The sequence below is a fragment of the Ranitomeya imitator genome, chromosome 1 (genome assembly GCF_032444005.1).
Source record: "Ranitomeya imitator isolate aRanImi1 chromosome 1, aRanImi1.pri, whole genome shotgun sequence".
NCBI lineage: Eukaryota > Metazoa > Chordata > Amphibia > Anura > Dendrobatidae > Ranitomeya > Ranitomeya imitator.
Window position 1 is genome coordinate 740,621,118 of NC_091282.1, and position 13,075 is coordinate 740,634,192.

The 13,075-nt window shown below is 44.9% G+C and overlaps 1 protein-coding gene across 1 annotated transcript; it reads left to right on the plus strand.

The window, feature by feature from the left end:
- Window positions 1-3,194: 3,194 nt before the first annotated feature.
- On the plus strand, window positions 3,195-7,642 carry LOC138645020 (uncharacterized). The gene is made up of 2 exons (XM_069734009.1): window positions 3,195-4,008; window positions 6,311-7,642. Exons 1-2 carry the CDS (start codon window positions 3,271-3,273, stop codon window positions 6,323-6,325), a joined length of 753 nt encoding a protein of 250 aa, XP_069590110.1. The 5' UTR covers window positions 3,195-3,270; the 3' UTR covers window positions 6,326-7,642.
- The last annotated feature ends 5,433 nt before the right edge of the window (window positions 7,643-13,075 follow it).

Consider the following 13,075-nt stretch of genomic DNA (forward strand, 5'->3'; position numbering starts at 1 on the left):
GCCCTAGGGGCTAAAGTAATATAACAGGGAAGAGACGTAGGCATACATAAAGAAAAGAGGGGAGAGAAGGGAAGAGAAAGGGAAGATGATGCAGAGTATATAATCACATAGACTAATATTAACAGTAGAAAAATACTTTAATTGAGAAACAGGGAAGTGACAATGAGTGACCAGCTGAAAAATAAAAAGATCAGAAAAAGAAAAGAAACGCTGGGGGTGGACGTGACTAATCCGGAGCACTATGACAGTGAGTGGACAAGATGGTGCTCGTTATCCGTGGTGCCAATAAATCAATACAGACGGCTCTAAAAAGACAGAGAGAAAGCAATTAGTAACATTACATAGCAACAAATATCTCACAAACGCCATGAGTTCATAATCACGATTAAGGCCCTTAGGGGCCAATGTCTCCAAGGTGTGTATCCAGAACGCCTCTTTCCTGTGGAGTAAAGCGACTCTGTCACCGCCCCTCCTAGGAGGTGGTGCTCTATCGATGACCTGGTATCTCAATTGAGAGATTGAATGGCCTGCTGAGTGAAAGTGGTGTGTAATTGGCAAGAGTAGATTCTGACATCGAATAGTAGATTTATGTTTCGAAATCCTGTCTCTTACTGACTGTGTGGTCTCGCCCACATATAACAACCCACATGGGCACTTGATCAGGTACACAACGTACGAAGACTCGCACGTGAAGAATTGATTAATCCTAAAGGTCTTGCCTGATCTGGGGTGTTGGAAAGTGTTGCCCTTTAGTACATTGTGGCATTGTGCGCAATGGAGGCATGGTAATGTGCCATTCCTTGGGCGTGATAGGAACAGTTGTCTACGTTGGTATGCCAACCCAATATCGGCTTTGACTAAACCATCCCTCAAATTGGGTGGCCTTCTGAAGCATGGTAGAAAAGGTGATCTGAACTCAGGTATATCCGGGTGGGCTGTGGACAGGAGATGTCAGTGTCGTCTGATGGCCTTGTGAAGGATGAAAGAGAAGGGGTGGTATGAGTGCACAAAGGGAATACGTTTACCCTGATCTCTGGTGGAATGCCTAGGTGGGGGATCTCTCGATTGTGCAAGGACCCTTGGTGGATAACCCCTCTCTATGAATTTAGAGGTCATATTTTGAAGTCGATTCTCACATAGGGTTCTGTCTGGTACTATACGCTTTACTCGTTGAAACTGCGATATCGGTATTGAGCGTTTGGTGGATGGTGGGTGAAAACTATGGTAATGTAACAAGCTATTTCTGTCCGTTGGTTTGGTAAAGAGGTCTCTAGTGAGACCAACGTAGACAACTGTTCCTATCACGCCCAAGGAATGGCACATTTCCATGCCTCCATTGCGCACAATGCCACAATGTACTAAAGGGCAACACTTTCCAACACCCCAGATCAGGCAAGACCTTTAGGATTAATCAATTCTTCACGTGCGAGTCTTCGTACGTTGTGTACCTGATCAAGTGCCCATGTGGGTTGTTATATGTGGGCGAGACCACACAGTCAGTAAGAGACAGGATTTCGAAACATAAATCTACTATTCGATGTCAGAATCTACTCTTGCCAATTCCACACCACTTTCACTCAGCAGGCCATTCAATCTCTCAATTGAGATACCAGGTCATCGATAGAGCACCACCTCCTAGGAGGGGCGGTGACAGTCGCTTTACTCCACAGGAAAGAGGCGTTCTGGATACACACCTTGGAGACATTGGCCCCTAAGGGCCTTAATCGTGATTATGAACTCATGGCGTTTGTGTGATATTTGTTGCTATGTAATGTTACTAATTCCTTTCTCTCTGTCTTTTTAGAGCCGTCTGTATTGATTTATTGGCACCACGGATAACGAGCACCATCTTGTCCACTCACTGTCATAGTGCTCCGGATTAGTCACGTCCACCCCCAGCGTTTCTTTTCTTTTTCTGATCTTTTTATTTTTCAGCTGGTCACTCATTGTCACTTTCCTGTTTCTCAATTAAAGTATTTTTCTACTGTTAATATTAGTCTATGTGATTATATACTCTGCATCATCTTCCCTTTCTCTTCCCTTCTCTCCCCTCTTTTCTTTATGTATGCCTACTTCTCTTTTCTGTTATATTACTTTGGCCCCTAGGGCTTATGCACTGCATTATACCATATACCCCTGCCTCTATGCCACATTTTACAGCGGACACTTTAAAGCATAATGTGGCTTTCCCAATATGGCAACCTAACTAAGTTTGCTGTCGCCTGACGCCCCACTTCCGGTGCGTCACATCCGGTTTTTGTTCCCCATACTCCCAGCGCCCCTATGGAGTACAGCCTGCCCCATCCATCATGGCGACCGGGCTTGTTCTGGATGCGTCCGGTGCCCCACTTCCGGTACGCCACATCCGGCCCTCACCCTGCACCGTCCTCTATTGGTGCACTATGCGCATATGCCTTGTCTATCTCAGCGCGTCACTTCCGCTTCCCCTTGTGGTAAGCACGCGCTGCAGCACACATAGCACCCACTATACCGGCGGATTTCCCGCCCATAGGTATTTAAATAGGCCCTCCTCTCTCCAGTCCTTACCTACACAGCGGTGGACACCGCGGTTCCGGCCATCTGTAAGGTATAGCACCTTATATATTATATCTGTGCGATTCTACATTTGTATGCTGCTTTCTACAGGATTGCTCTATTTCCATTCTAGGCTGATCTAGGATACATCTTCTATTTGGAATTAGCGCTGTACATTTATTTCATCGGTAGGCTCCTTTTACCTTAGTTCCCACTATATTACTACACTTCCGAATCTTATCGGGTTTTGCCACTATCTTCCCCTTTTTTCTATAGGCAGCGTGTATAGCCAATAAGCAGTCATCTTCTATCCCGACATTTGGTATGTAATCTTTCCTCTGTCTCTCTCTCACTCACTGTGCCATTATCTATTACTCTAAATTACCATATGCGCACCATAGTAACACCTTTATTGCCATGTACATGTACGGTTGTCCATGTGTATTCTGTGTAAATACTTTGTTTATTAGTTTTTTGTGTTGATCTTACCCTTATTACATGATTTGTTTTGATATATGTAATTTTCAGTTACTGACGAAGGTCTTGTATGTGACCGAAACGTTTTGTTTGGGATACAATAAACTACCCAATTTTCTTCTCACCCCAAAGTTGAGTGCTGGGTTTCTTACTTGCTTGGTATTACGGTTTGGGAACCTACCCATGCACCACTGTAGGTTGTGCACACGTTGATTTATCATTAGCATTTTCCCATACGTGTGGCACACCTTTTTGGCTATGACCTCTTCCACATTCTCTTACAACAATGATGAGAGTTCCTCTATATTGGCACAGTCCACCCTATCCAGTGATTTTCTAAAGGTTCCTCCAAGGGAAACTCGTGGACGTGACCTTGAACGAGCACTTAGGCACCAAGTGAACATAGAACTGCACTGCGCCACCCTCTCCGAATATTTTCGTGTTAAAAGGATTCCGCGGGGACTTCGTGCACCGCTGCGTCCTACTTTATTTAGTGACTGTCCTGATTTTTGCCTGAGATTCGAACAGATTCTTAACAAATGTTCGTTTGATTTGATAACACTCACCCTAGAGAATCTCCATAAAGCCATCGATTCCAACGCAGCCAGGATTAAAAGCATCGAGACTCAACTCACCACCACCGGCACGGCAGAGGAAGTGAGCTCTTTAAGAGCCCAGATCCAGGAGCGCATTGACCTACACAAAAGGGATACTGAGAACCGTAAAAGGAACAAGTTTTCCCGCGACACCATAGATTACGAGACCAACCAAGTGTACCGGTGGCAAGATAGTACTTCTTCTTCCCGACGTCAGCCTCCACGCAACCACAGATCCTCCACGGATTATTCCACCTCCGGCTCAGAACCAGAGAGGAGCTCTAACCCCTCCACCTCAGCTTCTTCTTTTTTAGGACCGCGACGTCGTTTTCCAAAAAGAAGACCCGACGGAGCAAATCAAAGAAGGGATACCACGGAACAGCGGATCACCAGATCCAAGGTACTGAATCGTTGGTAGTCAATATCTCATCTAGATCATTGGGTGTCGCTGAACTCGGGGTCCTAGAGAAGGGCTTGTCATTTTGTCCTGCCTACCATTGTAAAACGTTTGACTTAGAAATAGATCTTTTACGTTTTTTTCGACTGTTAAGACTCAAAGTCCATTTTGCCACCTCCCCCAGCGCTCCGACTACTGTATGTACTAACCCTATGTCCATTATGTCTTTGGGGTTACGTAATAAAAGTTCCTTCCGTCCGCCATATGGGTCTCACGCGGTTGAAACCTTCATTGGTTTCATCCAAGATTCCTTCCACACCCTGCGTGACGACATAGAAAAGGGTAGGTTACACTATCCCCCTAATCTTTCTCCTACTGAACATCAGGCATTTATGGCATTACAAAAGGACTCAACGTTAGTCATAAAACCGGCTGATAAAGGGGGTGCACTCGTAGTAATGGACAAGATACAGTACATTAAAGAGATCCATCGCCAATTTAATGACACATCAGTTTATGATAGACTCTCGAGGGACCCCACCTCAGAAATTAGGGGTAAAATAGACACCGTGATATCAAAATACTCCGATTTAGGGATTATAGACACGAAAACCAGCGAGTTCCTTAGAAAAAGCAATCCCATCACACCAGTGTTTTACACACTGCCCAAAATTCATAAGGACTTATCTAACCCACCTGGTAGACCTATTGTCGCTTCTACCGACTCTATCCTCTCTCCTCTTTCAATATACCTTGAAAAAATCTTGACTCCCATCACTCAGACATCACCTTCCTTTATTTTGGATACAGGGGAATTCTTGAAGTGTATTAAGGAGCTTGGGAGGGTATCCGTGGATACCATCTTGGTCACATTAGACGTCAAGGACTTGTATACATCTATTCCCCATCTCAACGGGATTAATGCAGTGCACCACTCTCACTACTGCAGGCCTCACCACTAATCAGATCAATCTATGTGTGGAATTACTAACGATTGTCCTACACAATAACTTTTTCCTTTTCCAGGATACCTTCTATTTACAGAAGCGAGGTACGGCAATGGGCTCCAATGTGGCACCCCCGTATGCTAATACGTATATGACAGAATTTGAAACTTATATTATCTATAAACATCCCTTGTTTCGAAATGTCTCCCTATGGAAACGCTTCATAGATGATATTTTTTGCATTTGGGGTGGCACATTGGAGTCCTTGCAAGAGTTTTTCCTATTCCTAAACGGAGCCTGGCCAGGCATCAAGTTCACGATTAGCCATGATTCACATTCAATTAATTTCTTAGATACCATGGTACTCAAAGACCAAGCTGGTTTTCTCACTACAGACCTCTTTACCAAACCAACGGACAAAAATAGCTTGTTACATTACCATAGTTTTCACCCACCATCCACCAAACGCTCAATACCGATATCGCAGTTTCAACGAGTAAAGCGTATAGTACCAGACAGAACCCTATGTGAGAATCGACTTCAAAATATGACCTCTAAATTCATAGAGAGGGGTTATCCACCAAGGGTCCTTGCACAATCGAGAGATCCCCCACCTAGGCATTCCACCAGAGATCAGGGTAAACGTATTCCCTTTGTGCACTCATACCACCCCTTCTCTTTCATCCTTCACAAGGCCATCAGACGACACTGGCATCTCCTGTCCACAGCCCACCCGGATATACCTGAGTTCAGATCACCTTTTCTACCATGCTTCAGAAGGCCACCTAATTTGAGGGATGGTTTAGTCAAAGCCGATATTGGGTCGGCAGACCAACGTAGACAACTGTTCCTATCACGCCCAAGGAATGGCACATTTCCATGCCTCCATTGCGCACAATGCCACAATGTACTAAAGGGCAACACTTTCCAACACCCCAGATCAGGCAAGACCTTTAGGATTAATCAATTCTTCACGTGCGAGTCTTCGTACGTTGTGTACCTGATCAAGTGCCCATGTGGGTTGTTATATGTGGGCGAGACCACACAGTCAGTAAGAGACAGGATTTCGAAACATAAATCTACTATTCGATGTCAGAATCTACTCTTGCCAATTCCACACCACTTTCACTCAGCAGGCCTTTCAATCTCTCAATTGAGATACCAGGTCATCGATAGAGCACCACCTCCTAGGAGGGGCGGTGACAGAGTCGCTTTACTCCACAGGAAAGAGGCGTTCTGGATACACACCTTGGAGACATTGGCCCCTAAGGGCCTTAATCGTGATTATGAACTCATGGCGTTTGTGTGATATTTGTTGCTATGTAATGTTACTAATTCCTTTCTCTCTGTCTTTTTAGAGCCGTCTGTATTGATTTATTGGCACCACGGATAACGAGCACCATCTTGTCCACTCACTGTCATAGTGCTCCGGATTAGTCACGTCCACCCCCAGCGTTTCTTTTCCTTTTCTGATCTTTTTATTTTTCAGCTGGTCACTCATTGTCACTTCCCTGTTTCTCAATTAAAGTATTTTTCTACTGTTAATATTAGTCTATGTGATTATATACTCTGCATCATCTTCCCTTTCTCTTCCCTTCTCTCCCCGCTTTTCTTTATGTATGCCTACGTCTCTTCCCTGTTATATTACTTTGGCCCCTAGGGCTTATGCACTGCATTATACCATATACCCCTGCCTCTATGCCACATTTTACAGCGGACACTTTAAAGCATAATGTGCCTTTCCCAATATGGCAACCTAACTAAGTTTGCTGTCGCCTGACGCCCCACTTCCGGTGCGTCACATCCGGTTTTTGTTCCCCATACTCCCAGCGCCCCTATGGAGTACAGCCTGCCCCATCCATCATGGCGACCGGGCTTGTTCTAGATGCGTCCGGTGCCCCACTTCCGGTACGCCACATCTGGCCCTCGCCCTGCAACGTCCTCTATTGGTGCACTATGCGCATATGCCTTGTCTATCTCAGCGCGTCACTTCCGCTTCCCCTTGTGGTAAGCACGCGCTGCAGCACACATAGCACCCACTATACCGGCGGATTTCCCGCCCATAGGTATTTAAATAGGCCCTCCTCACTCCAGTCCTTACCTACACAGCGGTGGACACCGCGGTTCCGGCCATCTGTAAGGTATAGCACCTTATATATATTATATCTGTGCGATTCTACATTTGTATGCTGCTTTCTACAGGATTGCTCTATTTCCATTCTAGGCTGATCTAGGATACATCTTCTTCTATTTGGAATTAGCGCTGTACCTTTATTTCATCGGTAGGCTCCTTTTACCTTAGTTCCCACTATATTACTACACTTCCGAATCTTATCGGGTTTTGCCACTATCTTCCCCTTTTTTCTATAGGCAGCGTGTATAGCCAATAAGCATTCATCTTCTATCCCGACATTTGGTATGTAATCTTTCCTCTGTCTCTCTCTCACTCACTGTGCCATTATCTATTACTCTCCATTACCATATGCGCACCATAGTAACACCTTTATTGCCATGTACATGTACGGTTGTCCATGTGTATTCTGTGTAAATACTTTGTTTATTAGTTTTTTGTGTTGATATTACCCTTATTACATGATTTCTTTTGATATGTGTAATTTTCAGTTACTGACGAAGGTCTTGTATGTGACCGAAACGTTTTGTTTGGGATACAATAAACTACCCAATTTTCTTCTCACCGCAAAGTTGAGTGCTGGGTTTCTTACTTGCTTGATTTCTCAAACTATAGCCTCTAATGTACTGGTCTTGTTGCTCAATTGTGCAGCGGGGCCTTCTACTTCTCTTTCTACTCTTGTTAGAGGCTGTTTGTGCTCTCCTCTGAAGGGAGTAGTACTGTTGTGAATTCTGTGGCTGAATTCACTCCTGTGGTCACAAGTGGTACTGCAGCTTCTGAGCTTCCTCCCTCAGGTGTTCTAGTGAGCTCGTTAACTGCTTCATTACTTAACTCAGCCTGATGCTGCTATCCTTGCTCCTTGTCAATGTTTCAGTGTTGGATCTGAGCTTCTCCTGATTGTTCCTGTGACCTGCTGCTCTGTATAGCTAAGTGCTTTTTGCTTTTTTGTTGCTTTTTTTCTGTCCAGCTTGTCTTTTGTTTTGCTGGAAGCTCTGAGACGCAAAGGGTGTACCGCCGTGCCGTTAGTTCGGCACGGTGGGTTTTTTTTTGCCCCCTTTGCGTGGTTTTGCTTTAGGGTTTTTTGTAGACTGCAAAGTTCGCTTTACTGTCCTCGCTCTGTCCTAGAATATCGGGCCCCACTTTGCTGAATCTATTTCATCCCTACGTTTTGTCTTTTCATCTTACTCACAGTCATTATATGTGGGGGGCTGCCTTTTCCTTTGGGGAATTTCTCTGGGGCAAGTCAGGCCTATTTTTCTATCTTCAGGCTAGCTAGTTTCTTAGGCTGTGCCGAGTTGCCTAGGTAGTTGTTAGGCGCAATCCACAGCCGCTTTTAGTTGTGTTTAGGATAGGATCAGGTGTGCAGTCTACAGAGTTTCCACGTCTCAGAGCTCGTGGCTCCTGCACATCAGGAAGTTATTCGCTTTCTGGTGTTGCATAATCTGCATGATGTGGTCGTGTTGGGGTTGCCATGGCTACAAACCCATAATCCAGTATTGGATTGGAATTCCATGTCGGTATCCAGCTGGGGTTGTCAGGGGGTACATGGTGATGTTCCATTTTTGTCGATTTCGTCATCCACCCCTTCTGAGGTACCAGAGTTCTTGTCTGATTATAAGGATGTATTTGAAGAGCCCAAGTCCGATGCTCTACCTCCGCATAGGGATTGTGATTGTGATATCAATTTGATTCCTGGTAGTAAATTCCCTAAAGGTCGATTATTTAATTTATCCGTGTCCGAACACGCCGCTATGCGCAGTTATGTGAAGGAATCCCTGGAGAAGGGACATATTCGCCCATCGTCATCACCACTGGGAGCAGGGTTCTTCTTTGTAGCCAAGAAGGATGGTTCGCTGAGACCGTGTATTGATTACCGCCTTCTTAATAAGATCACTGTTAAATTTCAGTATCCCTTGCCATTGTTATCTGACTTGTTTGCTCGGATTAAGGGGGCTAGTTGGTTCACTAAGATAGATCCTCGTGGTGCGTATAATCTGGTGAGAATCAGGCAAGGAGATGAATGGAAAACTGCATTCAATACGCCCGAGGGTCATTTTGAGTATCTAGTGATGCCGTTCGGACTTGCCAATGCTCCATCTGTGTTTCAGTCTTTTATGCATGACATCTTCCGTGAGTATCTGGATAAATTCCTGATTGTTTACTTGGATGACATTTTAATCTTCTCAGATGATTGGGAGTCTCATGTGAAGCAGGTCAGAATGGTTTTTCAGGTCCTGCGTGCTAACTCTTTGTTTGTGAAGGGATCAAAATGTCTCTTCGGTGTGCAGAAAGTTTCATTTTTGGGGTTCATCTTTACCCCTTCTACTATCGAGATGGATCCAGTTAAGGTCCAAGCCATCCAGGATTGGATTCAGCCGACATCTCTGAAAAGTCTGCAAAAGTTCCTGGGCTTTGCTAATTTTTATCGTCGCTTCATCTGTAATTTTTCTAGCATTGCCAAACCATTGACCGATTTGACCAAGAAGGGTGCTGATTTGGTTAATTGGTCTTCTGCTGCTGTGGAAGCTTTTCAGGAGTTGAAGCGTCGTTTTTGTTCTGCCCCTGTGTTGTGTCAGCCAGATGTTTCTCTTCCGTTCCAGGTCGAGGTTGATGCTTCTGAGATTGGAGCAGGGGCGGTTTTGTCACAGAGAGGTTCTGATTGCTCAGTGATGAAACCATGTGCTTTCTTTTCCAGGAAGTTTTCGCCCGCTGAGCGTAATTATGATGTGGGCAATCGAGAGTTGCTGGCCATGAAGTGGGCATTCGAGGAGTGGCGTCATTGGCTTGAAGGACCTAAGCATCGCGTGGTGGTACTGACTGATCATAAGAACTTGACTTATCTCGAGTCTGCCAAGCGCTTGAATCCTAGACAGGCCCGTTGGTCGTTATTTTTTGCCCGCTTCGACTTTGTGATTTCGTACCTTCCGGGCTCTAAAAATGTGAAGGCGGATGCTCTGTCTAGGAGTTTTGTGCCCGACTCTCCGGGTTTATCTGAGCCAGCGGGTATCCTCAAGGAAGGAGTCATTGTGTCTGCCATCTCCCCTGATTTGCGGCGGGTGCTGCAAAAATTTCAGGCGAATAAACCTGATCGTTGTCCAGCAGAGAAACTGTTCGTCCCTGATAGGTGGACTAATAAACTTATCTCTGAACTTCATTGTTCGGTGTTGGCTGGTCATCCTGGAATCTTTGGTACCAGAGAGTTAGTGGCTAGATCCTTCTGGTGGCCATCTCTGTCACGGGATGTACGTACTTTTGTGCAGTCCTGTGGGATTTGTGCTAGGGCTAAGCCCTGCTGTTCTCGTGCCAGTGGGTTGCTTTTGCCCTTGCCGGTCCCAAAGAGGCCTTGGACACATATTTCGATGGATTTCATTTCTGACCTTCCCGTTTCTCAAAAGATGTCAGTCATTTGGGTGGTCTGTGATCGCTTTTCTAAAATGGTCCATCTGGTGCCCTTGGCTAAATTGCCTTCCTCCTCTGATTTGGTACCTTTGTTCTTTCAGCATGTGGTTCGGTTGCATGGCATTCCTGAGAATATTGTTTCTGACAGAGGTTCCCAGTTTGTTTCAAGGTTTTGGCGAGCCATTTGTGGTAGGATGGGCATTGACCTATCCTTTTCCTCGGCTTTCCATCCTCAGACTAATGGCCAGACCGAACGAACCAATCAGACCTTGGAAACATATCTGAGATGTTTTGTTTCTGCAGACCAGGATGATTGGGTGTCCTTTTTGCCGTTGGCTGAGTTCGCCCTTAATAATCGGGCCAGCTCGGCTACCTTGGTTTCTCCATTTTTTTGCAATTCTGGGTTCCATCCTCGTTTCTCTTCAGGACAGGTTGAGTCTTCGGACTGTCCTGGTGTGGATTCTGTGGTGGATAGGTTGCAGCAGATCTGGACTCAGGTAGTGGACAATTTGATCTTGTCCCAGGAGAAAGCTCAACTTTTCGCTAATCGCAGACGCCGTGTGGGTCCCCGACTTCGTGTTGGGGATCTGGTTTGGTTATCTTCTCGTCATATTCCTATGAAGGTTTCCTCTCCTAAATTTAAACCTCGTTTTATTGGTCCGTATAGGATTTCTGAGGTTCTCAATCCTGTGTCTTTTCGTTTGACCCTCCCAGACTCCTTTTCCATACATAATGTATTCCATAGGTCGTTGTTGCGGAGATACGTGGCACCTATGGTTCCATCTGTTGAGCCTCCTGCCCCGGTTTTGGTGGAGGGGGAATTGGAGTATATTGTGGAGAAGATTTTGGATTCTCGTGTTTCTAGACGGAAACTCCAGTATCTGGTTAAATGGAAGGGTTATGCTCAGGAAGATAATTCCTGGGTTTTTGCCTCTGATGTTCATGCTTCCGATCTTGTTCGTGCCTTTCATGCGGCTCATCCTGGTCGGCCTGGGGGCTCTGGTGAGGGTTCGGTGACCCCTCCTCAAGGGGGGGGTACTGTTGTGAATTCTGTGGCTGAATTCACTCCTGTGGTCACAAGTGGTACTGCAGCTTCTGAGCTTCCTCCCTCAGGTGTTCTGGTGAGCTCGTTAACTGCTTCATTACTTAACTCCGCCTGATGCTGCTATCCTTGCTCCTTGTCAATGTTTCAGTGTTGGATCTGAGCTTCTCCTGATTGTTCCTGTGACCTGCTGCTCTGTATAGCTAAGTGCTTTTTGCTTTTTTGTTGCTTTTTTTCTGTCCAGCTTGTCTTTTGTTTTGCTGGAAGCTCTGAGACGCAAAGGGTGTACCGCCGTGCCGTTAGTTCGGCACGGTGGGTTTTTTTTTGCCCCCTTTGCGTGGTTTTGCTTTAGGGTTTTTTGTAGACTGCAAAGTTCGCTTTACTGTCCTCGCTCTGTCCTAGAATATCGGGCCCCACTTTGCTGAATCTATTTCATCCCTACGTTTTGTCTTTTCATCTTACTCACAGTCATTATATGTGGGGGGCTGCCTTTTCCTTTGGGGAATTTCTCTGGGGCAAGTCAGGCCTATTTTTCTATCTTCAGGCTAGCTAGTTTCTTAGGCTGTGCCGAGTTGCCTAGGTAGTTGTTAGGCGCAATCCACAGCCGCTTTTAGTTGTGTTTAGGATAGGATCAGGTGTGCAGTCTACAGAGTTTCCACGTCTCAGAGCTCGTTCTTGTATTTTTGGGTATTTGTCAGATCACTGTGTGCGCTCTGATCGCTAAGCACACTGTGTTTTTGGATTGCCTTCATAACAGCTGTCATTAGCAAACATAACATAGTACACACCGTTGTAGGAAATCTTCAGTTTCTTGGCAAATTCTCGCATGGAATAGCCTTCATTTCTAAGAATAAGAATAGACTGTCGAATTTCACATGAAAGTTCTTTTTTTTCTGGCCATTTTGAGAGTTTAATGGAACCAACAAATGTAATGCTCCAGATTCTCAACTAGCTCAAAGGATGGTCAGGTTTATAGGTTCTCTAGTCAGCCAAACTGTTTTCCGCTGTGCTAACATACTTGCACAAGGGTATTTTAACTATCCACTAGCCTTCTTACACAGCAAACACAAAGTACCATAAGTACACTGGAGTGATGGTTGTTGGAAATGGGCCTCTATACACCTATGAAGATATTGCATTACAAACCAGACATTTGCAGCTAGAATAGTCATTTACCACTTTAATAATGTATAGAGTGCATTTCTGAATCATTTAATGTTGGCTTCATTGGAAAAAACTGCTTTGGAGTGTGTGTATGTATGTATGTATATATATAATATACAGTGGGGCAAAAAAGTATTTAGTCAGTCAGCAATAGTGCAAGTTCCACCACTTAAAAAGATGAGAGGCGTCTGTAATTTACATCATAGGTACACCTCAACTATGGGAGACAAACTGAGAAAAAAAAATCCAGAAAATCACATTGTCTGTTTTTTTAACAATTTATTTGCATATTATGGTGGAAAATAAGTATTTTGTTAGAAACAAACAATCAAGATTTCTGGCTCTCACAGACCTGTAACTTCTTCTTTAAGAGTCTCCTCTTTCCTC

What these genes read in the sequence shown, in the direction of transcription:
- LOC138645020 (XM_069734009.1), top strand. Translation starts at nt 3,271, where the DNA reads ATGACCTCTTCCACATTCTCTTACAACAATGATGAGAGTTCCTCTATA.